The sequence below is a fragment of the Lonchura striata genome, chromosome 32 (assembly GCF_050655825.1).
Source record: "Lonchura striata isolate lonStrDom1 chromosome 32, ASM5065582v1, whole genome shotgun sequence".
Classification (NCBI taxonomy): Eukaryota; Metazoa; Chordata; class Aves; order Passeriformes; family Estrildidae; genus Lonchura; species Lonchura striata.
In genome coordinates, this window is record NC_140734.1 from 626,222 (window position 1) to 653,354 (window position 27,133).

At 51.0% G+C, this 27,133-nt stretch overlaps 2 protein-coding genes across 2 annotated transcripts; one reads left to right on the top strand and one right to left on the bottom strand.

Moving 5' to 3' along the window:
- Positions 1-1,272: 1,272 nt before the first annotated feature.
- On the bottom strand, positions 1,273-26,582 carry LOC144247840 (serine/threonine-protein kinase pim-1-like). The gene is made up of 8 exons (XM_085564038.1): positions 26,466-26,582; positions 24,196-24,341; positions 15,709-16,138; positions 7,475-7,522; positions 6,904-7,270; positions 6,061-6,240; positions 4,574-5,803; positions 1,273-4,290 (listed from the first exon to the last, which is right to left on the bottom strand). The coding sequence occupies exons 1-7, from the start codon at positions 26,580-26,582 to the stop codon at positions 5,697-5,699; spliced, it is 1,395 nt and encodes a 464-aa protein (XP_085420164.1). The 3' UTR covers positions 1,273-4,290; positions 4,574-5,696.
- LOC146764596 (uncharacterized) lies at positions 8,032-13,689 on the top strand. Its single transcript, XM_085564117.1, has 2 exons — positions 8,032-8,331; positions 8,433-13,689. The coding sequence occupies exon 2, from the start codon at positions 10,336-10,338 to the stop codon at positions 12,718-12,720; it is 2,385 nt and encodes a 794-aa protein (XP_085420243.1). The 5' UTR covers positions 8,032-8,331; positions 8,433-10,335; the 3' UTR covers positions 12,721-13,689.
- Positions 26,583-27,133: the final 551 nt, after the last annotated feature.

A 27,133-nucleotide genomic window follows, 5' to 3' on the forward strand; every position in this document is an offset into this window, starting at 1 on the left:
CTGCAGCATTCAGCGACTGATATTAGCCCAGGGACTCTCCTGAGGATGTCTGGCCTAGTCAGAGAAGCTGTGCCTTGAGGTCTGAGGCAGTGTGGACAACCTTGCTCCACATAGCCCAAGCCTGTCCTGTCTCTGCTCAGTCACCTGGGACCTGCTGTGCTTGGAGAAATGGCTGCGCTCAGGCAAAGAGGGGTTTTCTTCTTTTACTTTTTGAACCAAACTAAAACTCCTAAGCTTCCCCATTTAAAACAGACACACTCCTCAAGTGTGTGCAAGCCCTAGGCACCTCAAGGAGATTCTACTTTCCCAAGGCAGAGCCCTGCAAGGAATGCTGTAGACACACAGGAAGTTCTGCAATGAACACAAATCCAGAGTTGGCTCAGGGCAGAGTGAGAGCAACTCCTGAAGGACAGACCAGCTTTGCACTCCTTGCAGCTCAAAGCTCCCAGTGGGTCCTTGGGAGGTGTGTGAGTGACTCAAGAGTGAGGGAAGGGAGAGGCAGAGAGCCCTGGAAGTGCTTCTGTGCAGACAGGCTGTGGGGAAGGGCACCGCACACCTGCCCTGGGCCGGCTGTGAGGGTGGATCATCATCCCAACCTGCACTGGCCATTGCAAGGGACTGCTGCCATGGACACTGCACCGACCCCACTGCGTCAGCCCATTGCTCAGGGCTGCTGTCACTGCCCAGAGCCAGAGGGGAGCCCTTGCTGTGGGTTTGTGCCGTGGCCGCCTGCCCTGTGCCGCGCGGGCCGGTCAGGTGCCGCGGAACCAGCAGCAAACACCAGGGCCAGGGCCAAGGCTGGGTCAGGCAGACAGAAAGGGGCAGTGCTGGGCACTGTTTGCATGGCAGCCCTCACTGGGACACCACACCTGGGTCACCTGGCCTGGCAGGTGCCATGGAAACCTCTGGCAGGGACTGATGGCACAGACCCTGGCACTGAGACGCTGCTGGGCCGGGTGCTGAGCACAGGGCTGGGCACACAGAGATGCTTTTGTTCTTGCTGAGCTCCCACTGAGCCAAAGCCTGGCCTGCCCCTCCTCTGGCCACGCTGGAGAGGGGCTGGGGCTGCGGGAGAGCTTGGGAGGGGACACGGCCAGGACAGGTGGCCCCCACTGACCCTGGGGATACCCCAGACCATAGGGCATCACACTCAGGGTATAAAGTGGGGGGAACAAGGAGGAAGGGGGGACATTTGGAGTGATGGCTTTTCTCTTCCCAGGTAACACATAGGCTGGAGGGGGCAGGGTCAGCACCAAAGACACAGACACCAAGTGAAAGAATTGTGTCATTTATATCATGCACAGCTGCAAAGAATTACAAAAGGATAAGCTCAGCAAAGCACATCATCATTAGCAAAGCATTACAAAAAAGCTCAGCAATGCATCCAGTCACTGCTACCAGAGATTGCCTGGAGTGATTAAGGAAAGATCCATCACCAGTTAGCCTCAGGCTTTACCATCATCCACAGCCACACATCAGCTGGGGGAAGCCAAGGACTGGAGAGCCACTCCCAGACACTGGGAATTCCTGCAGGTGCCTCCACCTCTGCAGCCAATGAAGCTCCAACCCCAAAGCTGTGAGAGGACCCAGCTTTTACACTGTTTAACAAACAAGCTGCATCACTGCTACTGCGAGAACATCTGCTTTCATTCTCCTGACTGCTTTCTCCCAAAGCCTGGCCAGGGCTGAAGGAAGAACCAAGGGAGTCGACTTTGATCCTTCACCCCCAAACAAGTCCAGATGTGGCCTTGACTGTTTCTAAATACAGAAAGATAGTCCATGTTTTATCAAGGAACACATACATTGATCATGTTGTTAATCATGCTTCGTTAATGAGTGGATACAAATACAACATTTGCTCGGAAGGTTCAATTAGAGGTGACCTTTGCCTCACAGCCTGTTCAGGCTTTGATCACAACCTGTTCAGGCCATGGTACTTTGATCGGTCCTGAGACCTACAATCAACTACAACCTTCATAACAATTCTTTCAGTAACACAGCTTAGATTTAGGTATTAAGCATAAAGGCGTCTCCTCTTGTTCTACAATTAAGTGCAGTTTAAGTTCATTACTCAGAGCTATTCATGTTCCTTTTAAAACATACCTAAATTGTTGCCATTCTCCCTTATTTACCAAATGCCTCTCTTGTCTTGACACTGTATCTTTTAAGAAAGGTCTCAATACTCCACTTCCCAGCACAAAGTGTCCCAGCAACTCACCAAGTGCACACACTGCAATGATGATAGGCCCTGCCACGAATGCATTTCACAGCAGCCTCCAATTTGGCAGCCATGAAGCCAATCCCACCAAGAAGAATTTTCTTCTTTCTGCCACTCTTCTACTGCTCTTTCTGTCAAGGTGATTCCTGACTGTTGGCCTTCAAACCCATCACTGCTAGCAGTGCAACATCCCCATCCCCTGATAGCCCAGGTTCCTCCTTGGCCAGCAAGCAGATAATCCAAGGCCATGCAGTTCCCTGGAGGCCCCATTTGTGTTTGTTGGAGCTCATAAGATGTGACATTTTAACAGTACCATTTGCTAGCTCTTCTAATAATCCATTCAGCTCATTCATGTCAACTCCACGGGACAGGGCAGCGCACATGGGGCACAGGGTGAACCAGAATCTTTTGCTTTCTGAAACCAAAGGCACTCTTTGGGTGGAAAATGTTCTCTGGGCCCTAAGTCTTCTGTGTGCTTGTTGCTGAAGGAGCCTAAATGGTGGCCCTGCAGCTGGGAGTGGTGTGACACTGACACTGACCAGCTGCAGCACCCCAAGTTCTACTGGCATTGGTAGTGATGGTAAAGCACAGAAATCTTCTGACACTGTAGCCTCTAGAACTATAACAGGGTTTGGTTTCTCCTGACGGGAAATCTGCGTGAATCCTGTCACACTGATCATTGTATTCCTGTGTCCCACAGCAGAGTTTTCTGTAACTGTCCCTTCACTGACTCCGTTACGAGGCAGAGCCCATTGACAGAGTTCTGGCCACCACACAGGGTGAGCCCTCCAAGGGAACCCCATTCCTCCCAGCTTCAGCTGAGAACATACCCAGCAATTAGTGACACTGAGTGCTTTGGCTACCTTGGTCTTTACATTTTCAAAACATTTTTGATGACTGATCCCTTGGTGAAACTCTGGAGGTGTTTTGGCAAACAAAGGTTCTGGCTGACTATCAAGGTACAAATTACAGACATCAGTAGTACTTTAGTGACACCGTTCTTCATTCTTTTTGCTCAATCTCATTCAAGTTAGGAACAATAATTCTGTTGTCCATGGAGCTGGTACTTTTTTAATTCCAGAATAATGCCCCCAAGGTCCTTTAGTGTTCAGTTTTACCATGTTGTCTGTGGGTAACAAGGCTTGGTGGAGCCCTTTCCCCTTTGGCTGCAAGAGGGCCAGGACCTCTATTTAGAGAAAAAAAAAGAAAAGGAAAAAGAAAACAAACCCAATTAGATGAATTGTAAAAGATACAAATAAAATCTAAGTATTAGTGAAACAACTTCTGTAACTTTGCATTAAGAGGTAAATGATCTGTTTAAAAAGAGAACTCTGTTATTTACATTGTAAATGTCCTGATGGCATGGATCCATCTTACTGACCTCAGCAGCCTTTTTTAAAGTTTTTGGGGCTTGTTTCCAACATTGTTATTTTAAATTGTGGTCAAAGCAATAGGAATTGATTGGGGCCCTCCCAGTTCCAGACAGGACTGGGAATCTAAACTCTGTCAAACCCCAAATCCTTTAGAAGATGACCTTCCTTCTCACTCTGTGAATGAGCTGCACATTCCCTCTGAAATTGTCACGGGTTTCTTACAGATGAAAAATCCCACTTACGGCCTTTTGCTCTGGTTTGGAAGTGGGAAGGGCAACTCTCCATCCATCAGCTCCAGACTGCACTGCCTCAGGAACACAGCTCACTTGCCAGCTTTGGCCACTCATGGCACTTCTAGAGGAGGAAGAAAGTGCAACTGCACAATTCCAGCCAAAAAGAAATGAAGAATGAATAGTGGAGATCCAGGCATTCCTACAGAGATTCAGGGGTTCAGCTGGGACTGTTGCGAGTCTGGGTCCTTGCCAGTTGGATGTGTGTCCCCAGCTGCAATCTCCTGGCCTGCAGGAGAGTCTCACTCACCTGCCAAAGGAGAAAGCTCAGGCACTGTGCTCAAACGGGCTCGTCTGATGCAAAGCTGTCAGAGCAATGTGAGGGCAGAGCCAGCCCAGCTGTGCCCAGGGCAGAGCCCAGCAGAGCCCTGGCAGAGCCCAGAGCAGCCTCAGCACCCGCAGAGCCCGGCTGCAAGGAGAGAAACCAGAAACCACCCGTCAGCTGAAGACTCCTGTCCCCTTGTCCCAGCTGCCCACAGAGCCCAGGCCATGCTGGCTGTGTCCAGAGCCGTGCCCAGAGCTGCCCATCACTGCTGCCTTTGGGAGCAGAGCAGGAGGGCAGGACATTCCCAGCCTGCAGCCAGCCACAGCACATCCAGCCCTCAGCAGCTGCCCAGAGCAGGAGACTCCTTGTGCTTGTTGCCATCTCCCAAAAGCTCTGATCCCACCATGCCAAGCAGGCCAGGACTCACCTCATGCCATCCTCCGCTGGGAGAAAAGCTGGTCCCAAATGATGTCCTCAGCCTTCTCCAAGGGCACGGCCCATCCACGCTGCAGCTGCTCCCAAGCACTTCCCAATCCCGACTGGACCTTACACTGAACGCTTCTCTAGAAAAACAAACAACAAACTGTTGAAAAGTGATTAGAGACATGGGGAAACAAGAAAACAACTCTTATCTCTGTCAGGGGTCTGAGGAAGGCCCAACCTCCACATGCTAGGGAAAATCCCACCCATGGGGGAGAGAAGCCCACACTTTCCCCTCCTGAACTACCCCCCAGAATAACAGTGATCCCAAAGCAAACAAGGGCAGTGGAGCAGGCCAAGCCATTCCTTGCCTGCAAAGCAAAGCAGCCCCTGCACAGGTTCTGGAGTCCCACCTCTGCTCCCACCATGGGGGTTTGTTTGTGTTGGGCTGGCTGCCCCAGCCCCAGCCCCAGCGTCAGCCCAGGCCATGCTGGGTGGTGGGGGCTGTTAGCAGGGCCAGGAGCAAACTCCCATTTTGTAATCACCCCAACCCATGCCCCCAGCCCTGCCAAAAAGCAGTTGGGCAGCCAACTGAAGTTGCATCTGCCCCAGCACAGGGGGAACCTTTTGTTCCCAGCCAGTCTGAGCAATGCCCAAATCTGGGAGCATTTCCCTGGCTGTGGACTCATCTGCAAATTCGCTGTGGAGCCTGGCTTTGGAGAAGGTGCCAGAAGTCCATCATCTTCAGCTGCCAGTGTCCAAGTTGAAGAAGAGGTTGTCATCTTTGATGTCGTCCTCGCTGTCTCGGCAACAACAGCCCCACCTGGTACAGATTCTCCAGGGGCTCCTTCTCCTTCCCTGGGGGTCAGACCAGGCTGTCAGGGCTCTACCCAGGGCCCCAGCTGTCAGGCAACTGGACAAGCAAAACCACCTTGGATGGCAGCCACCAGTGCTGGGCAGAGCAGCTCAGCTCCAGCACAAGGGCTGTGTGTTCCCACCAAACAACCCCAGTGCATTGATACAGGCAGGGAAAAATCTCGGTTTCCTTGCTTCTGATTGCCAGAGCATGTGTGGAGCTGTAACTTACCAGGGCCCTGCAGCAAAGTGTGCATGAGGCTCTCTCCCTTCTTCTACGGCAGGTGAATATCCTGTATCCATGGTTCACAGAAGAGGTCTTCTAAGGAAGGTCTGTCCAAGAAGTGCATGGATAAACACCACCTGATAAGATCTTGGCACTCTGGGCAGAGAAACCAGAAACCACCGGTCAGCTAGAGAAGGCTCCCATCTGCTTTGCCCCACTCTTCCCATGCCCAGGCCATGCTGCTTTTGTGCTCCCAGCTGGGCCTAAACTTTCCCATCAATTCCCTGTTGTGGAGGAGAGCAGGAGAGCAGGACATGTGCCACCTCCTCAGCAGCTGCCAGAGCGAGATGCTCACGAGCCCGCTGCTGTCTCCCAGCACTGGTGTTCCCCCGTGGCCAGAGATGAGGATCCACCTAGAGAGAGCCGCTGTGGCAGCGACAGCTGATGGTCCCAGCTGATCTTCCGGCCCCTCCTGAAAGGGTGCTGCCCACAGACCATCTGGTGCAGCAGGATGCCCAGGGACCAGATTGTTGCTGCCTCGCCATGGTACCAGCCCAAGCGGGTCCATTCCGGGGGGCTGTATGACAGTGTTCCTGTGGAATACAGATGGAGTTCATCAGGGGGATGCTGCTGCTTCCAGAGCCTGGCCCCAGCATCCCTGGGCATGCAGGGGCTGCCCCAGTGACACACGGGGTGACTGCTGCACTCTCGCCAGCACCTGGGACTTGTGTACAAACTCAGGGCTGGACAAGAAGCCACTGGTGTTGGAAGAGGGCAGCAGAAGCCCCAGCAAGGCCTGACCATGACATGTAAAGCAAAAACCTACTCAGGGCTGGGTCCTTATCCTCCCTGCCTGCAGTGCCCCAAAAATATTATGAAGGCAATATTTTATGTTTTCATAAAATATTATGAAAACAAAGTGAGTGGAGCAGTCCAAGCCCTTCCTCTCGCCTGCACACCAAACTGGCTGGTGCACTGGTCCTGGCCCCCTCCTCTGCTACCCCCACCCACGGGTGCTTTTGTCAGGCTGGCAGCTGCTGCTCCAACCCCAGCCCCAGGCAGAGTGGTGGGCAAAGGCTGCCAGCGGGGCTGGAAGATGCCTCCCCACCCAGCCCCGCTCAAAAGCAGCTCAGGTAAAGACTCAGTACCCTGACTGGCAGCAAAAGGGAGAATCCTCGCTGCCACACCCAGCTTGGCCTGTGAGATGTTGAGCCATGAGATGGTGGGACCGGGAGCACACCCCTGCCCGGGCTCACCTGCAAAGTCAGTGTAGGCTGTGTCCTGCAGGTAGGTGCCACAGCCAAAGTCGATCAATTTTGCCTGGCCAGTGGCCAGGTCAACCAGGATGTTCTCTGGTTTGATGTCACGGTGCATGACCCTGCAGCTGTTGCAGTGCCGCACAGCCTCCAGCACCTGGCGGAACAGCTCCCGTGCCACCTCTTCACACAGGAACCTCCGTGCCCGAATGAAATGCAGGAGGTCCTGAGACCGCTCCGGCCGCTCCAGCACCATCACGATGCTGTTGGGGAGCTCAAACCACTCCAGCAGCTGGACCACACCAGGGAAGCCGGTGGACACCTTGTCCAGCAGGACGATCTCTAGAGGTGCGCTGGTGCCGTCGGGCTGCGGGAGGACCACGGTGCCACCAGTGGGACTGATGTCGTGCCAGGACAGGGGAACCCCTCAGCCAGCCCGGGATGCTCTGCGCCCTGCGCTGGCCCCACGCCCGCTCCCCATCGAGGCGTCCTGGTGGCTTCCCCCATGCCGGGCCTCGCCTCATCCCCGCCCGGCACGGCCCGGCTGTTCCCGCTGGCCCCGCTCACTCACCAGCTCGCCCCAGCGCCGGACGCGGTTCCGTGGCACTGATACAGGGACCTGACCTGTTCAGAACTACTTAAGGGTTAAATGACTAGAAAAGAATTAAGTGAAGAAAACGTTATGTGCTATGTATATGCACCAGTATCCTGTTATTCTAGACATTAGCAAACAGATGTAGAAACTTTGTCCTTGGCTATGTATTTTACTCTGATAAGCTTCCTTTACTCTGATAAGCTTCCTGATGATATGTAAAGAATGCATACTCAGCAGATGGACTGTGGTCAGTTGAATAGGCCATATATCATGAAAGGAGGAAAAGATGGGGCCCAGAGCACAGAAAAACTACCACGCATGCTCGAAATAAAAGTTCAACTAGCGGACAGAGTGATGAAGACTATGGACGACCACCAGAGGACCCCTGACGACCACCGAAGACCACCCAAAAATGCAACTACGCTTGCGCATCCTTATCTCGGAATAATCATGAATATGTAAATAATTTTCAGGACTTGTAATGAATATGCATGTTTTAGTAAGATAAATCACAGCTTTCTTAGCTGCACGATGCACATGTTAGGAGGAGAGATCCCCCATGTGCCCAGCGCTGCAATAAAGAATATCTGCTGCCCGGATTGCTTCCGTCTTTGATTCAATTTGGCGAGCCAGGCAGGAGGACTCTCTGCTCGGCCGCGGGACCCGCTGGGAACAGGACTCCCTAGGGTACCCCCGGGATCTTCCCGGAGGGGCTCCTCGCCTCATTCGGATCACCACGGGAGCAGACAAGAACTCCGTTCGCCCCGGCGGCACAGGTATCCTTTATTTTTATTTGTTTGGGACCGGTCATTTGGTTAAGCTCCCCGCAGGGGGTAGCGTTTGTTATACGATCGTATTTGGTTTTGGTTAAGCTCCCCGCAGGGGGTAGCGTTTGTTATACGATCGTATTTGGTTTTGGTTAAGCTCCCCGCAGGGGGTAGCGTTTGTTATACGATCGTATTTGGTTTTGAATAAGCTCCCCGCGGAGTTTGTGTTTGTTATACGATCGTATTTGGTTTTGGTCTACTACTTTGGTATATTAAGACATACACTTCTGAGTTAATGGTTTGGGAACTGTTTAACACGTACTGGGTTTGGTTGCTTATTTTTGGAATTATTCTGATTGTTGTTGGACTTTTGTGTTGCTGTAAAAAGTGTCCTGTTTGGTGCATAGTATAATGGGTGGACGACAGAGCGGGGGAATCGTGAAGAAGAGCCCTTTGGGCTGTATTTTAATGCATTGGAAGGAAATAGGTGGGACTCCTGGAGGGACAGTGAATAAGAAAACATTAATTAAATATTGTAACCAGTGGTGGCCTTTGTATAAGTTGGAAGATGGTGAGAAGTGGCCGTTCAATGGAACTTTGCAGTATAATACTTTGTTGCAGTTAATGTTGTTTTTAAGGCGGGAAGGAAAGTGGGATGAAGTGGGATATGCGGATATGTTTTTCACTTTGCGGAATCACCCTGAATGGCAGAAGGAATGTGGGATAAACGTAGCACCCCAGGATCCTTTGGTGTTAGCTATGGAAAAGGAACAGAGAAAGAATGGGACTAGGTTAAAACGGTGTTGTTCGGCTTGCAGTATAGGGCAAAGGTGTGTAAAACTTAAAGAAACAGAGGAAAGAATAGAAGATTATAGTTCTCCACCCCAACCCCCTTCTCCCCCGGAAACCCCTCCCCCCCTTAGATCCCGACCTTCTACCTCATCAGATGAATCAGATAAAAGTAATCGCATAGAAAAATCTGGTGAGGCTGTCCCTGGAAAAATGAGCTTTTCTCCCATCACAGCTCGAACTCGGAGTAAAATGGGGCCGATAATTCAAGCCCCGTTAAGGCAAGCGATGGGAGCAACAGGACCCACCAGAATTAAGATTCCCTTTTCTATGAATGACTTGGATGTTTGGCGAGAAGTAGTAAAAGGATACCGGGATGATCCGGAAGGGGTGGCAAAACGATTTGAATTAATAGTTAAAAATCAGGATCCAGATTGGAAAGATATAGATTTGATGTTGGATGCCTTAACTGAAACAGAAAAACAATTAATAATTAAAAGTGCTCGTACACAAGTACAAATTCAAATCACGGCAGGAACCCTTCAGGGTACGGTCGAAACCCACGTCCCTAGAGATGACCCTAATTGGGACCCAAATGACGACCAAGATTACAGGCTACTTAAAAGATACCAAGAATGGATTAAGATTGGTATCGGGACGGCCGTACCGAAGGCAGTAAATTGGTCAAATTTATATGAAATCAAGCAAAACTCGGCAGAAACTCCTACGGAGTTTCTTGACAAATTACGGACTGCTATGAGAAAATATACCACCCTAGATCCCGCTTCTGATACAGGCAGACAACAGCTAGTTTCCTTATTTTTGGGGCAGTCATCAGAAGACATAAGGAGAAAACTCCAAAAGCTGAAAGAACCTGATATTAGGGATTTAGAAAAGCTGCTAGAAGAAGCCTGGAGGATATATAGAAACCGAGAGGAGCAGGGCAAGTATAAAATGGGACAGGTAATTGCGGAAGCCACGGTGGCCGCATTGGAAAAGCAGAAAAGTGGAACTCAAAATAATAAAGAAAAGAGGCAGCGCCCAACCTTACAGTCAAATCAGTGTGCATACTGTAAGGAGATAGGGCACTGGAAAGGGGAATGTCCTAAGTTGACAAGAAAGCCCCCTTTGTTAGCCCAGATGGGCTCAGACCAGTGAAGGGGACCGGGGGAAACCACCCTAGCGGATCCCCTGGTTAAAATTGAGCTAGGGAAAGAAAAGAAAGAAATAGATTTCCTTGTTGATACCGGGGCTTCCTATTCGGTACTGAACCAACAATTAATGCCGAAAGACAAAGATTTTATCACTGTAATTGGAGCTACAGGACAAAAGGAAAAAGCTTATTTCCTTAAACCACTTAATTATCGGCTTGGAAAACAAATTGGAATTCACAGGTTTCTATATTTACCAAATTCCCCAAAGCCCTTGCTAGGGCGAGATTTGCTAGAACAACTTGAGGCAAAAATTGTTTTTCAGAAAGGGAAAATTGAATTTCAAATTCAAGAAGAACAATTAGTGGAAGTTTTGAGTCTAGCCTTAATACAAACTCAAAGCCATTCTGAAATACCTAGAGAGGTTTTGGACCCGGTATATCCAGGGGTTTGGGCTAGTGAAGTTCCGGAGAAAGCCAAAAATGCAAGCCCTGTCGTAATCAAGTTGAAACCAGGAGTAAAGCCGGTAAGAATTAAACAATATCCCTTAAGGCTAGAAGACAGGGAAGAAATCAAAAATATTATTAATCGATTTCTGCAATACAATTTGCTAACGGAATGCGAATCAGAATACAACACTCCGATTTTACCCGTTAAAAAGGCAGATGGAAAAAGTTATAGATTAGTACAAGACCTAAGGGCAATTAATAAAATAGTTGAAGACATCCACCCGGTTGTAGCCAACCCATACACACTATTAACTAAATTGAGAGATACCTTACATTGGTTTACTGTACTGGATCTCAAAGATGCCTTCTTCTGTTTGCCGCTGGCCTCAGAAAGTCAGAAGCTATTTGCTTTTGAATGGGAAAATCCGGATTCAGGAAGAAAAACACAATTAACTTGGGCAGTACTACCACAAGGATTTAAAAACAGCCCTACGATTTTTGGAAATCAGTTAGCTAAAGATTTGGAAAATTGGACTCCCCCAGATGGTAAAGGAGTCCTCGTGCAATATGTTGATGATCTTTTAATAGCCACTGAGAACAGGGAAGAGTGTCTCTCATGGACTATAGAACTTCTCAATTTCCTAGGAATGAATGGATACAGAGTATCCCAACAAAAGGCTCAAATAGTGCAACAGCGAGTAACTTATTTAGGATTAGAAATTTCCAGAGGACAAAGAGAATTGGGAACTGAGCGAAAAGAAGCAATTTGTCGCACCCCGGAGCCTCAAACAGCCAAGGAATTGCGGACATTCTTGGGAATGGCAGGTTGGTGCCGCTTATGGATATACAACTATGGTGTAATAGTTAAACCTCTATATGAACTGCTAAAGAAAACCCGACTTAAAATAGAATGGACGGCAGAGGCTCGAGCCGCCTTCAAGAAACTTAAAAAGGAACTGATGAAGGCTCCGGCCCTCGGCTTACCAGATGTCTCTAAACCCTTTTTATTATTCTCACATGAAAGACAGGGGATGGCACTTGGAGTATTAGCCCAAGAACTTGGCCCTTACAAGCGGGCAGTGGCGTACTTCTCCAAGCAGCTGGACGAGGTAAGCAAAGGATGGCCAGGTTGCCTACGTGCAGTGGCGGCGGTTGTAATAAACATTCAAGAAGCACGCAAATTCACATTAGGGCAGAAGATAACGGTGATGGTTTCCCATACTGTCTCAGCTGTGTTAGAACAAAAAGGGAACCATTGGCTCTCCCCACAGAGATTTCTGAAATACCAAGCCATCATAGTCGAACAAGATGATATAGAAATAATTGTTACTAACATTATAAATCCAGCTTCTTTTCTCAGCGGTGCCCAAAGAGAACCACTGTCCCACGACTGCATAGAGACCATCGAAGCCACCTATTCGAGCCGTCCAGATCTCCAGGACACCCCTCTGGAAGACGCTGAAGACTCCTGGTACACAGATGGAAGCAGCTTCGTGAAACTGGGACAGCGGAGAGCGGGATATGCGATAACCACTACTCAAAAGGTAATCGAAGCCAACCCTCTTCCTGCAGGAACCTCGGCCCAGAAAGCAGAAATAGTGGCCCTTATAAGGGCACTAGAACTTGCAAAAGAAAAGAAGATAAATATTTGGACTGATTCAAAATATGCTTTCGGAGTGGTGCATGCGCATGGAGCAATTTGGAAAGAACGAGGACTGTTGAACACCCAGAAGAAACAGATCAAACATGCAGAAGAAATATTGAAATTATTGGAAGTGATTCAACTACCGGAAAAAGTAGCTATAATGCATTGCCGAGGACACCAAAAAGGTAACTCTGACCAAGAAATAGGAAATCGATTGGCTGATAGTGAGGCCAAGCGAGTGGCAGAGGAAGTTAAGGTATGTGCTTTGATACCAGACAGTAAACCAATTGATTTAGAACAGTCACCTAGATACTCAAAAGAAGACTTGAAATTGGCTAATGATCTAGGAGGTGAGCCCAGAACAAAGGGCTGGATACAGTTGAAAGAAGGTCACATATTAGTTCCTTCTAATATTTTGTGACCCCTAATACAAGCAGAACATAGAAAAACCCACTGGGGAGCAGATGCATTATACAAAGAAGTGACCAAAAGAATAGTAGGGCGAAATTTGTATACCACAGTAAAACAGGTAACGCAGCAATGTGAAATATGTCAACGAAATAATCCAGACACAACTAGCAAAATAAAATTGGAGATGATAGGTAAAGGAAACTGCCCTGGGCAACAATGGCAAATTGATTTTTCTGAGCTCCCCAGAAAAGGGGGGTATAGATATCTTTTAGTCCTGACAGACACTTTCACAGGATGGCCAGAAGCATATCCCTGCAGGACTAACAAAGCGCGAGAAGTGACTAAAGCGCTACTGAATGAAATAATTCCTCGTTTCGGAGTTCCATCGACAATATCCTCCGATCGAGGACCACATTTTAATGCTAAAATTGTTCAACAAGTGGGAAAAGCATTAGGAATAGACTGGCAGTTACATACCCCGTACAGACCTCAAGCAAGTGGCCAAGTTGAAAAAATGAATCATATGCTCAAACAACAGATAGCAAAGATTAGTCAGGAGGCAAATTTAACTTGGCCCCAAGCTTTACCATTGGCATTATTAAGAATAAGAATTAAACCTCGGACAAAGGAAAATTTAAGCCCTTTTGAGATATTATATGGGCGACCCTATCAACTTCAATTTAAGGGTGAAGAATTGGCACAAATTGGGGAAGGATATTTACTGGAATACATGAAAGCATTGCAGAAACAATTATCAGAAATACATAAAAATGTTTTGGGTACTAGAGTAAGGGGATTAGATCACCCCCTCCATGCCTTTGAACCTGGTGATTATGTATATGTTAAGAATTTTTCAGGACAACCCTTGGAGGAAAAGTGGAAAGGTCCATATCAAGTGCTGCTCACAACATTCACTGCGGTGAAGATTAAAGAACACCCAGCTTGGATTCACTACTCGAAAATAAAGAAGGCCCCTACGAAACCATGGACTGCTACTCCCGTAGGACCTACCAGATTGCGATTTTCCAGATTATCTTGACCTATGGGGGAGCCTGGGCACGGTGGGATTTGAATCTTCATCTTTCGCTGACGGAAGGTATATCTCGAACTCTGAATAGAACTAATTGTTGGATATGTACACATATGCCTGAATACAGTGGAAAACAGATCTTGTTAATAGGCATCCCCATACCTGGTAATAATCCGTGGACGAGATATTGGGAGAATACCACCTGGGTAAATTATACATATAGATCTCAGCCATTAAAAATTCATAACCCTCCAATTAAAAAATCTTACTATAAATGTGTGCAGAGGTGTAACCCACCTAAAGGATTAGATAAAGTTGGGAGTTGTAATAACGTCCAATATGTAGGAAATCAAACGGGTTGTAATAAAATAAAATATATCGGGTCCCCCACCTCTATTAATAGTACCCTCTGGCCAGTTCCAGAAGGAAAAGGATGGTATTGGCTGTGCAATGATACTGCATGGAAAGTATTACCTGAAAATTGGGTGGGAACATGCACCCTGGGAGCCGTAGTCCCAAACATAACTATACATAATCATTTATCCGAAGGTTGGCTTCAAACACATATTCGGAGAATTAGACGGGAAGTAGAAAATCCCCTAATAAAAAGGCAGAATGCATTTCATTCCTTTGCTAGATGGTTTCTCCCTTGGCTAGGGGTAAGTGAATTAGAAAAAGCTATAATAAATATTTCAGCAGTAGTAGAAGACATTGAAAATAAAACAATAGATGCAATTCAAGCACAGCAGATTGAGATAAATAGCCTTGCACAAGTAGTACAGCAAAATAGAATGGCTTTAGATCTATTATTGGCTTCACGAGGGGGAGTTTGTACCATTATAAATACAAGTTGCTGTGTATATGTAGATCAGAATAATCGAATTGCTACAGATTTAAGTGAAATCTGGAAACAGACTAAGATACTCCATGAGGTAACCAAGGATGACACCTCGTGGGGATTTGAAGAATTGTGGAAAGTCCTAACATCCTGGTTACCTAATTTGAATTGGTTAAAACAACTTTTTATTTCCGTAATACTTGTAATATTGTTAATTATCATAGTCTGGATTTTAATTAAGTGTGTCTTACTTTGTAACAAAGAAGCAACTAATGTTGAAAGATATAGATATGGAGGTGTAATATGATTGCAAAAGAATTTGCAATGGTTATAGAAAAGGGGGGACTTGATACAGGGACCTGACCTGTTCAGAACTACTTAAGGGTTAAATGACTAGAAAAGAATTAAGTGAAGAAAACGTTATGTGCTATGTATATGCACCAGTATCCTGTTATTCTAGACATTAGCAAACAGATGTAGAAACTTTGTCCTTGGCTATGTATTTTACTCTGATAAGCTTCCTTTACTCTGATAAGCTTCCTGATGATATGTAAAGAATGCATACTCAGCAGATGGACTGTGGTCAGTTGAATAGGCCATATATCATGAAAGGAGGAAAAGATGGGGCCCAGAGCACAGAAAAACTACCACGCATGCTCGAAATAAAAGTTCAACTAGCGGACAGAGTGATGAAGACTATGGACGACCACCAGAGGACCCCTGACGACCACCGAAGACCACCCAAAAATGCAACTACGCTTGCGCATCCTTATCTCGGAATAATCATGAATATGTAAATAATTTTCAGGACTTGTAATGAATATGCATGTTTTAGTAAGATAAATCACAGCTTTCTTAGCTGCACGATGCACATGTTAGGAGGAGAGATCCCCCATGTGCCCAGCGCTGCAATAAAGAATATCTGCTGCCCGGATTGCTTCCGTCTTTGATTCAGCACCCTTTTGATGGCCACCTGCAAGCCAAAGGCAGCAGCGGGCTGAGCTCGCCGCCCGCCCTGACGAGCCCCATCCTCCTGCTTCCTTCTCCTCTGCCTCCTCCTTCCTCCTCCTTCTCTTCCTTCCTCCTCCTCCTCCTCCTCCTCCATGCCCGCCGCCGGCCCCGCCGCTCACCGGGGCGCCGTCCGAGAGCCGCGTGGCTGCGAACACTCTGCCGAAGCCGCCGCGCCCCAGCAGCGAACCCACTCGGTACCGCTCCTGCAGGGCCTCCTGCGCCTTCCCTGCGGGCGGGACGCGGCTGTCAGCGCTCGGCCCGGGGCCAGGAGCGGCCCCCGAGCGCCCCCCGAGCGCCTCGGGCCGGCCATCCCCAGGCCTTCGGTCTCGGCAACGGGACACGGGAGGCTCGGGGCCGGCGGCCGCGCTGCCGAGCGGCGGAGCTCGGGCCGGGGAAGCCGGAGCGGGGGCGGCGGGAGCGGCCGTGCCGCGTGTGTCCTCCGCGGGGCCCGGGAGGCGCCGGCGCCGGGGCCGGACCCTGCGGCGGGGCCGGGGCCGGGCTCGGGCCAGGCGGAGCCAAAGGGCGGCGATGCCGGCCCAGCCCCAGGCACTGATGCCCGCCCGGCAGCGCCACCGCCAGCACGGCCAGAGCCGGGCGGAGGCGAGACCGCGGCGGGGCGGGCGGGGCCGGGGACGGGGCAGCCCCGCCCGGGGCCGGGGGCGGGCCGGGGGCATGGCCCGGCCCGGCATGGGGAGAAGGAGGCGGGGAGAGGAGAGGGACACCGGCTAAGGGACACCGAGGGGAAGGTGTCCGACAGCGGGAGAGAGAAAAGAGAAAGAGAAAGAAGAGAAAAACTGCTTTTGCTGCCGCTGCTGCCGCCGCTGCTGCCGCCGCCGCCGCTGCTGCCTCTGCAACTGAAGCACCGAGGCCGTTTGTCCGCGTGTCCGTTCCCCGCTCGCCCCACGAGCCCCACGGCCGAGCCCCGCGCGCCCCGGGGACAGCCCCTTCGTCTGTCCAGACACGGGAACTTTGCAGTGTGGAGCCCAGATCCAGAGTCCTGACTCCTGCACACTGGCAGAGGAATCCCCTCTGCTGTGTCGCTGCTGTGCATTGTCCTTGCTGAGGCTCAAACACCCTTGGGGCACATTCCCTTGCTGTAGGATTCCTACCTGACCCAAGCACTGCACTTCTGGCTCCAGCGTTGCTTTCCAGTAAAAAGGAAGGAAGGAAGGGGAAGGAAAACTGCGTGTAGCTTATGGTATTTTAGAGTGTTTATAATTTGCTAAGTGACCCATCTTAGAGGTGAGATCCATTTGGAATTCATGGCATGGAGAAGTCCTACAACATGGAAATGGGGTGCATAGAAATAAAGAGGAAAACATCTTAGATACTTTCTTTCATTTTCATTTCACTTCTGCAACGCTGTTCCACTTCTCCAGGAATCTTCTCCTGTCTGCTCTTGACAAGAACCTCTCATGGAGAACAAGGTCGAGCTTCTGTCCCAAGATTTGCCACCTGCTGCAGCTTCTCTTGGCTTTCCACACTGCACTGTCTATGCAGCACAACTTTTGCAGCAAAGCAGGCCAAATGTTTGGATAACTTTACATGTCCTTTCTTTTCCTGGGGGGCTGGGGAGTTGTGCCACTGGTGAAGTGGCACAATTGTGACTGTTTGTCCTGGTTTAGGACAAATTTTGTGACGAAACCTCCAAAAGGAGTCCGTCTAAAAATCAAGTTCAAGCAGCCCCTCTCCCTACTATTTCAGGAGAAGACTTCCCTGGAGAAAAGTGGAAAAAACCAGTTTATTTAATAAGTAAAGTGTTCACAAGCATGAATAATATGAAATAAACCCCCTCAGAGTTCTGAAGAGATGGCAATTCAGAAAGTCCTTTTTGTGGGTTGTAGTTGGCTCACTCGGTCTCTTCTCAGTCCCTCTGGCACTGGAATGCAGGGTCCCAGACCTCGGTGGGCCACAGGTGTGAGCTGCTGGTGTTTTTCTGGGTTTTCAGTCCAGAGCAGGTTTAAACAGTTCCAAGAAAAAGGAAAGTCTGTGATGGTTATTAAATTGTTCAAATGTTCAACTCCTGTTTGTTGGCAAGAAACCTTTCTGTGCCTCTGAGTGTCACCATCCCTGAGCCCAAAGGACACAAACCTGATGAGTTGTGTTTTCCACTGCAGGGGCACTTGGGACCTTGGCTCTGCACAGGAGAGCTCTTCATCCACTTTCTCTCTTTTCCTCCCTCTGGGCATGGAGGAAGCTCCTGACTTCAGCACGTGACTCGTGTGTGCAAAGAGCAAATTTGGGCAGAATCGGGGCAGGGAGGGTTTGGGGGGACCTTGGGATCTGTGCTGGGTACAGAAGTGTTTTCCATTGCTCTGAGACTGGCTACTGTGCAAAGTAGATTTAATAGCCAGCAGAGGAATGACTTCTGCATTTGATGGAGCTGTGCCTTCCCTTGGCTTTGTTGGCTGACAAGAATTGAACATCCCTCTGTGTCTCAGGCAGCTCTTACTCCAAGGAAAGCAGGTGGGGGTTGGAGCCAAGGAGCTGAAACCTGCAGGTGCAGCCTGGGCTGGAGGGAGCTCAGATTTGCACAAGGCTGCTCTGAGGGCCAGGGTTTGGATGGGGGAAATGGTGGGGTGGGGGTAGGGACAGCGTCTGATGGATTGTCAGCCATCAAGGGTCTTGATTTTCGTATCTATTCCAACTGCATGAGGAGGTACTTGGATTCAGTGTCAAGTGGAGATTGCACATATTCATTTATGTGGAGTAAAAAAATGAAACAGGACCTAACAAATCTTTTCTGTGTCTTTGTAAAAATAAAGCATTCACTTTGAATACACTACTAAAGCCTGCCTAATTAATCACAAAAGATTTGAAAACTTAAATCAAATTATTCTCAGGGGCTTGACTTGTTCAAGTATTCTGAATGTTAGTGAGCTTTGGGGCACTATTTCTCCAGTGAATCTAACTCAGAGTACACAAATTATTGTAATTCCTTTTAAATGTCGTCTTGAGAGAGTTGCTTGGGGGATGAGGGTCAGAGCTTCTGTGTCCTGCTTGGCACAGCCCAGGCAGGGCTTTCACAGCCCCATCCCACACTCCATTTCCCAGCTGGAGCCGCTGGTGCCTCTGAGTTCTGCTGCGCCAGCCCCAGGGAGGACTTGGGGTCATTTGGTCACTCAGGAGCTGGGCTGGGAGCTCCAGAGGTGGCTGTGGAGCATTGCCTGTGCTGTGCCAGGGACTGGCAGACACTGCTGGGCTGGGATAGAGGCTCTGGGGGGATTGGGGTTCCAGGGCAGGGCAGTGCTGGGGTTCCAGGGCCGGGCAGGGCTGGACCTGCCCCTTCCTCCCCCACACACAAAATGTTCCCAGCCAACAATCTCCTCCAGTCTTTCACACCAGGCAATGTTGGAGGTGTAATCCCAATTCTGGACATAGGCACCTGGATAAGAAGATTTCTGTTCCATAGGAAGGAAAGCACAGAGCCCCAGTGTTTGGAAGGCAGATGAGAGCCTCACAAAGCCAAGGTCAGCCAGACTTGTCAGGAATGGCAGATTGTCTGCAGGCAGCCTCTGGATATAGGGAATTTTGGAGACAGAATCCCAATTTTGGCCATGGGCACCTGGAGAAGCAGGAGAAGGTTGTAATACGGGCAGCCTCTCTCGCCGCGATGCCCCGAGCGGTGGAGTGCTGGGCAGTGAGAGGGAAGAGAATGGGCGGCTGCTCCCCCTGTGAAGCTCTGCAGTCCCACTTGGCGTGGGGAGGCAACATGGGACTTTGGGGTGAACAGGATGGTTTCATTCAGTGAGCCCCAAGACCGTCTGGGGAGGGTGAACAAAGGTTTTATACCAGAACTCAAGAGGCGGGGTATAGGAACAGCAACCAGTGAGGGTACGCCTGGGGAAGAGTCTAAGGAGGGACTAACAGAGCACAAACCGATCAGGGGAAACAGGGGAGTGGAGTAACACTGTCCTGGGTTGTAAAATAAGCTTGTATTCTATTTGCCATCTGTTGAAGGCAAACCTGTCGGACAGGTTTTGTTATCTCTCTCAGAGACAATGGTTTGCCCCGTAAAGGCAATGGTTTGTTTATACACTATTGACTGACTCCCTGCCGGGCTGGTAAGTGAGGGGGGTCCCGCCCAGAGGGGGAAGCCAAGCACTCTATTATGGTATAAAGGGGTAGCTTTTAGGGAGAGAAGCAGCTCGCTTTTGCTCTCTTCGCGGGATTCCCGGAGAAGCAGCTCTCTTCGGTGGCACTCGCAGCAAAGCAGCCGGCGCGCGCTGAGCCGACGGCGGCGGAGCTCAGAGGCAACCCCGGCGCAGAGGAAGACCGGCCCCACTGCCACCAGATCTTCAGAGGAAAACTATACCCTTCTAAAGATCACCACTGCAGCTACAATTCATCAGCCACTGCAAGGGAAGCAATTGTCCCAGCAGAACTGATACTGGCACCCCTCAGGTTCTGGACTTTTTTTTTCTTTCACTGGTTTTGTTTGTACCGATTGCATTTGCCTTTTTTAAATTGTTGTCTAGTTTTCTCCTAGTAAAGAATTGTTACTCCCACTCCCATATCTTTGCCTGAGAGCCTTTTAATTTAAAGATCCTGGTAATTCAGAGGGAGGGGGGTTTGCCGTTCTCCATTGCACAGGAGGCTTTGCCTTCTTTCACAGACTCCTGTCTTGTCGAACCAAGACAAACACAAAGTAACCAAAAGGGTGCTGAGCTTCACTAAATAGACAGGGAATGCTCTGGAAGCAGGGGAGGAGGCTAGGAGGAGTGACAGGGAATGTTCTGGGGAAAGGGGCAGGGAAAGGGAGGATTGACAACTTGGAGGGGAGGGGGGTAGGGAAGAGCTTGGGAAGATTGACAACTGGGGAAGGGAGGAGATTAGGGGTTGGGGGTTGAACATACACAGAACAAATATCAAACTAAATAAAAACACACAACAGGACAATTCTTTCCCATAGGAAGGAAAGCATGGAGCCTTCCCCAGTGTTTTGGGCACAGATGAGAGGTGACCCTCATGAAACCACTTCCAACCAGACTTGTCCTGGCAATATTCCTATGGGAACAATCCCTGGATAAAAGGACACTTGGACGTAAAATCCCAGTTCTGGCCATGGGCACTTGGAGGAGAAGGAGAGTTCTTTTCCACTGAAAAGAAAGCAGGGAGCCCCAGTGTTTCCTGTCCCAGTGAGCCCCAGTTACAGAGGAGAAGAGACCTTTAACATGCCAAGGTCAGCTGGACCAGTCAGGCAGTCCACGGGAGGCCAAACCAGCCAGACCTGTTCTGTGTTCCTTTGGTTGCATGGGGTCCCACAGTGTTACAATAGCCCCTGGGTTCCATGAGACCTCCTAGTTTCACAATGGTTCCAAAGATTCCATGAGGCCACGGAGTGTCCCAATGGTCTCCATGGTTCCCCAGGCCCCACAATGACACGTGAGTCCTCTGATCCATGAAACCCACAATGTCACAATGGACCTTTGGACCATGGGGGTTTGCAGTGTCACAATGATCTCCTTTGGCTCCACAGTGTCACAATGGACACTGATGACACGAGGCCCCCACAGTGTCACAATGGTCCTCTTGGTTCTGTGGGGACCCCAGGGTCACAATGGTCTCACTGGTTCCATGTAGCCTCACAGTGTCACAATGCTTTGCTGATTCCATTGGGCATCATAGTATCCCAATGGTCTCCATGATCCAATGTGTCCCCCAAGTGTCACAATGGTGTCCGTGGTTCCACAGTGCCCCACAGTGCCACAATGGCCCCTTGGTCTCACAGGCCCCACAGTGTCACAATAGTCCCGTTGGTCTCACAGGCCCCACAGTGTCACAATGCTCCCTTGTTTCCATGGTTCCTGTGCTGGTGCATTCCCTCCTCCCCTTCTCAGGCTGCCCTGCCAGCTGAGAAATGCTCACTGGGCCTTGGCCTTGGCCAGCAGCCCCTGGGCTCAGCTCCTCTGGAGCTCCTCACAAACACTGTCTGCTCCAGGCACTGCTGCTGCCCAGCCAGCTCCTGGTTACTTTAGGAGCAGCCCTGGAACTGTTTGTGTCCCCTCAGTGGCACAACATCCCTGTTCTCACCCTGCCAAAGAAAGCTGCTGATGCCAAGTGCTGCCAGGATGAAACATGGCTGGGACTGCAGCCGCTCTCTTGGGACCCTACAAACAGCGCTCCAAAAGGAGCCCTTGGAGCTCTCCTGGGCCAGCGACTCCCTCTGAGTGGGGTCTTTCCGAGCCAGGAACTCTCCCGTTTGCTGAATTCGGGGATCCCGAACAACGAGGGAGCCTGGGCCGATCCCCCCACTCCTCCAGGCTCAACCCTTCCCTGCTGGGGAGATGCCAAAGCATCCTCAGGGAGCATTTCCCTGCCCTCAGGGGAATTTCTCACAGATGCCTTGCACTGACTCTCTGTGTCTGTGTGCACACAGGAGTGCCTGTGCTGGGGAATGTGGCAGAAATGCTGCTCTCTGAGGGCTCTGAGTGCCCTGGATAGCTGAGCCAGTCAGGCCTGTAAGTGAGGTCAAGTGATGCAGCCTAAGCTAAGTTAAATGCTGCTAAGAGTTGTTCTATTGCTATAAGTTATAAGCTGAGCTAAATACTGTTAAACGATATTCCTCTGTTAAATTGAAAAGTCGTAGGTTATAAGTTATGTTAAATACTGTTAATATCTGTTCTTTTGCTAAATTTTGAAGTTGAAGGTAGAAGTTAAGGTTGAGGTATAAGTTAAGTCCTGTTAAATTTGAGCTCTGTTCAGCTTTTGGCCCATATTCCTTTTATCCTTGCCCTCACTGTTCTATGTGTCCCTGTGCCACATAAAGGGACAGTTCTCTGATCATTTCAGTTTGATTGCCTGGATTTTGTTTGGATTTGTGGTTGATTTGTTTCCTAGGGGTGCCTTAAGTGTGAAGTGTTCAGTCAGGAGCAGAGTGACTCTTGCCAAGGAACTTTGTGGTGCTGTCGCTTAATATTAAATCTGGTTTTTGCTGCTCCCTTGCCGGGGACTTTTCAGCGCTCTCAAGCCCTCGTTGGTAACAGGGTGAAGGAGCCCTGGCCAAGGCTCTGGCCCTGGGGGACACAGGGACACTGCCAGGGGGTCCCTGTCCCCCCGTCCCAACCCCCCACAGCCCCAGCCCTCGTCCCTGTGTCGGGCTCTGGGGTCGATCTCGTGGAACATCCTCTGGGGGAGGCTGTGGCGAGGGGGGCGGGGGGACCCGGGGGGACAGGGGACCCCCCTGTGCATGAGCAGTGTTGGACTTCTCTGGGGGAAACTGGGGCAGAGTGACCTCCTCAGTGAAATCACACAGCCCCTGTGATGTCACACAGCTCCTGTGATGTCACACAGCCCCTGTAATGTCACAGGACCCCTGGGATGTCACACAGGCCCTGTGATGTCACACAGCCCCAGTGATGTCACACAGCCAACTGTGAAGTCACACAGCCCTTGCGATGTCACACAGCCCCAGTGATGTCACACAGCCCCTGCGATGTCACACAGCCCACTCTGAGATGTAAGAGGCCTCCTGGGATTTCATACAGCTGCTCTGTGATGTCACAGCCTACTCTTTGAGGTCCCAATCTGCTCTGTGATGTCACAAAATCTGCCCTGTGGCGTCACAGCCCAGCCTGTGATGTCACAGTCTCCCTTTAATGTCACAGCCTGCTCTGTGATTTCACAGTCAGCTCTGTGATGGCACAACCCACTCTCTATTGTCTCAGCCTTCTTTGTGACATCACACAGCTGCTCTGTGATGTCACAGAGGCCTTCTCTATGATGGCAGAGTCTTCTATGTAGCCTCACAGCCCATTCTGTGATGACACACAGCCAGCCTGAAATGTCATAGACAGCTTTGTGACATCAGAACCTCTTCTGTGATGTCCAACCTCCTCTGTGATGTCACAGCCTGCTCTGTTCCGTGAAAGCCAGTCCCGGCCATGTGGCCGGCCCACGCGGCTTCTGACGACCCGCCGCGATCCCCTTCCACCCTGTCCCTCCCCCACCTGCCGTGACCCCATCCCTAACCGCCGCGGCCGCCCCCACCCCAGCCCCTGCAACCCCCCCCCCAACCCGCCCAACCCCCGCCCCGCGCCGCCGGGCGCCGGTTCCCACGGCCGCCCCCACCCCTGCTGCTTCCAACGCGACCCTCCCCCAACCACCGTGGCCGGCCCCGGCCCCGTTCCATCCCCGCGCCGCACGCCCCCATCACCCGCCCCCGCACCCGCGACCCCCCTCTGCACCCCCCCAATCCCCACCCCGCGCCGTTCTGTGCCGACCCGCGTTGGCTCGGCAGCTGCGGGCCCGGCGGCCGGGGCTGCCCTGATCCCGCTGCACCCCGCGGGGCTCCTGCCTGCCCCAGCTCCCCCCGAAACCTCTCTAGTAGTGGCGGTTGCTACTTTTGCTGGCCTGTTACAAAGAGGCTTCCCCGCGTTTCTACAAACACTCGAACTGGCACTTGCCGCGGCCGCCTTGCCGCCACCGCCCGCGCCGGGAGAGCGTGTGGCCACGCCCTCAATCTTGGCCACGTGGGAAAATCCACCGGGAAGACCGGTGTCCCCACCCCAGCCTGAGCCCCAGCCGCGACCCTGCAACCCCCCGCCCCCTGGCAACCTCCCCGTGGCGCGGGCCCGACATCAGAGGGCCCCAGCGGGGTGGCAGACGTGGCCGCCATCTTGGCTCGGCCGGCGGAACACGTGGTGTGCCCCACGCATGCGCGGTTCGCGGTGCCCCCGGTCTGGCCAGTTCCTGCCGCCTCTGCCGCGCCGCCGATGGAGCCCGCCACTCCCCCTGCGGCCCGTGCCGCGGTCTGCGATCAACCAGAACCCCCGAGCTCAGAGGCGGCAACAGCGGGACCCCCAGAGGCGCCAGAAGGAGTTCCACCCCCGCTGCCGCGGCTGGGGAATTCCGAGTCACTTCCGGGTTAGCCGCTAAAGCCCTCCTCGCCGGATACCTGCCCGGAACTCCTTCCAGCCGCGCAACAAATAGTTCCCCTCACACCGCCCCCGCCGCCCCTGGACGCCTCCGCTTCCTCTCCTATGCTTTATCCACATTCCACAGCTGCAGCCTCATCCTCGATACGTCCTTCCACATGCGCTGGTTCCTCTCTGATGGCTTCGCTTACAGACACCTCTCCTCCTGCCCCTCTACCCCAGCTATCAGCAGCTGCTGCATCTGACTTACAGCTTAGCATGCAGCCAGGGAAAGAGGAACAGCACCTGGCAGTTGCTTTGACAAATACAGGATCCACAAAGAACTATACTACCCCTACCAATACCACCCCTGCTACCCCAGTTTCCCAAAATGCCCAGAAAAGCACTGATAACCTCCAACTGATAGACAGGCATATATCCAAACCTCATAGTCCCAGAGAATGGACAGCTGTCCCATCTCTGGACGAGAGAAAATTCTTAAAAGCAGCAAAAGATAGTAGTTTCCCTTTTTCCTATGGTTACCAGCTGTTGGGAAGTACCATAGAAAAGACGTCTGAGGCCCTAGAATGCAGCTTATTAAAACAGAAGAGGGGAATGTATCAGGCCACACCCCAAAACAGGTTCAGCAAAGCCCCATACGCATACAGTTTTTCAAATTGCTGTATAGGACAGCCTGATATCCCCATTTACAGACACTTTCTGAACAACAAAAAACCAAAAATAAAAGTCTTAATCAAAACCTCAGTCACAGGACAAATAGAAAGCCCATGCAACCTTGTAACATGGGAGAGAGGGTTTGCTTGTGTCTCTACAGGCGAAGGACTCAGATGGGTCCCAGCAAAGAATGTAAAGTCCTACCACGCACCAGAATCTGGCAGTACCCTCACAAATGGCAGTGACTTTGCAGGTGCAAACCAGGAGGCAGTTGCTCAGACCTAAACTGCAAAGCCAAGAAGAAAACTGCCCACCAGAAACAACCCCAGACTATGGACATATTTTTTTTTCACATGCATGTTACTTTTGTACCCTTGTTGCTACAGTGTTCTCTTGTTTCAAATTTTGTATTGAATTTTCACCTATAGGTTAAGCAAAGACAAATGCCTGGGTTGCTCTAGCCAAGACTGAAAGCTCTGGTACCATATCTCTAGCTGATACAAAGCCCTAATAGACCTTTTCAACCTAGTCAATTATAGAACCTTCCCCAGAAGGTTCCGATAAAGATACCTCAGTTAAATTCTTCCATTAGACTAAAGCAGTCAACAGGTTAAAATGCTCAATCAGTAAAGAAATAAACGCCACCTCGATTACAATTAATAATCTAGCTAAACAGTTTATCTGAAGGTTTGAGCTCTGCATCTTGGCTAAAGGAACTCTGTAAAATACGTCTGATTGTTTTAAGAGTAGTAAGTGTAGTTTCAGTACCAATATGTTATATTGTGGGATGATTATTCTCCTGCACGGTGGGGGTGTAGGGAGGCAGAGATCTCTGAAGCTTGCTCTTGCGGGGAGAGGTTTATTGGAGGATTCAGGAATGCCCGAGCCTTGTGCTCTCAGGCATAGCACGTGGCTGGGCTTAGGAGGACGGGGGAGGGGAGGGAGAAACGGAGGGTTTAGGACAGGGGAAGCCCCAGGAGGGAAGGAAGTCCAAGAGCGGGGGAGAAAGTCCAAGGGGCTCCTAGGTGGGCTGGGACAAGGCATGGGCCAATGGGGTTACAGACTCCGATGCTTCAGGGGCAGGTACAGGGGTGCGGGATGAGCCACAATCTTTTGGGGGGTGGGATGGAACAGTCCATTTCACTCCAGGATTCATCCAAGGGCAGAAGTGACATTCGGCTAGCTAAGATAACAATCATATCTATCCTCTGCAACATTATATACCCCAAGTTGTGCAAAAATAGTAATTAAGTCAATATTTACCTTTTAAAAAGTTTAACGAAAAGGGAAATTGTTGCAGAGGATAGATAGATATGATTGTTATTGTTATCGCCGGTGGCCAGCACGGCGATCTCGTTCTCCACGCCGCGCTCCAGCCCGTAGTGGGAGGTGAGGGCGCTGACCAGCCACTGCGTGCGCTGGGCCGGCCGCCCGTAGGGGTCCCAGCCCTCCGGCGGCTCCATCGCGCCCGCCCGGCCCGCGGCGCTGCCCGAGCATCCCGAGCGCCCGCCCGGCCGAGCGCTTGGCCCCGGCCCGCGGCGGGGCGGGACGGGCGGGGCGGGGCCGCCGCCGCTCCAGCGCCGCTCGCCGAGCAGCGTCCGCCTTTGTCCGGCACCAAAAGGGATTCCGGCAAAGCGGCCCGGTGCCGCCCTGCTCCGTCTGGCTGCCGAGCCTGCGCCCCAGATGCGTCTCTCTTTTCTTAACTCCTTTCTCCCCTCTGCTTTCTCTTGAACGCGAGCAAGACAGCAGTATCGCAGAATCCACTTGGGCAAGTAAGGCTCGTGAACGAGTGAGTGCTTCCACTAAATTAAAAACCCAATGTGCTTGAAAGCCAACCTTCCGTTCACTCAGACCTGCTCACCTCTGTCGATGAGCTGACTTTATGTGTTGCTGTGTGTCTTTTCAGGGGTCTGGCATAGAGATGAGTGAGCGTTAAACTCGCTCAAAGGAGCTGCCCAAAGCAGTGACTTTGCTCTCTCTTTGGCTGGCGAGTAGGACCGGCCTTGTTGACAGG

Excerpts from the sequence above, each read along its gene's own strand:
- LOC144247840 (XM_085564038.1), bottom strand. The coding sequence starts at position 26,582 with ATGGAGCCGCCGGAGGGCTGGGACCCCTACGGGCGGCCGGCCCAGCGC. Across the intron at positions 7,523-15,708 it reads GGCTCTCGGACGGCGCCCCG|GTCCCTGTATCAGTGCCACG; the intron begins GTGAGCGGCGGG and ends TGAACAGGTCAG. Across the intron at positions 6,241-6,903 it reads AGCCTACACTGACTTTGCAG|GAACACTGTCATACAGCCCC; the intron begins GTGAGCCCGGGC and ends TGTATTCCACAG.
- LOC146764596 (XM_085564117.1), top strand. The coding sequence starts at position 10,336 with ATGCCGAAAGACAAAGATTTTATCACTGTAATTGGAGCTACAGGACAA.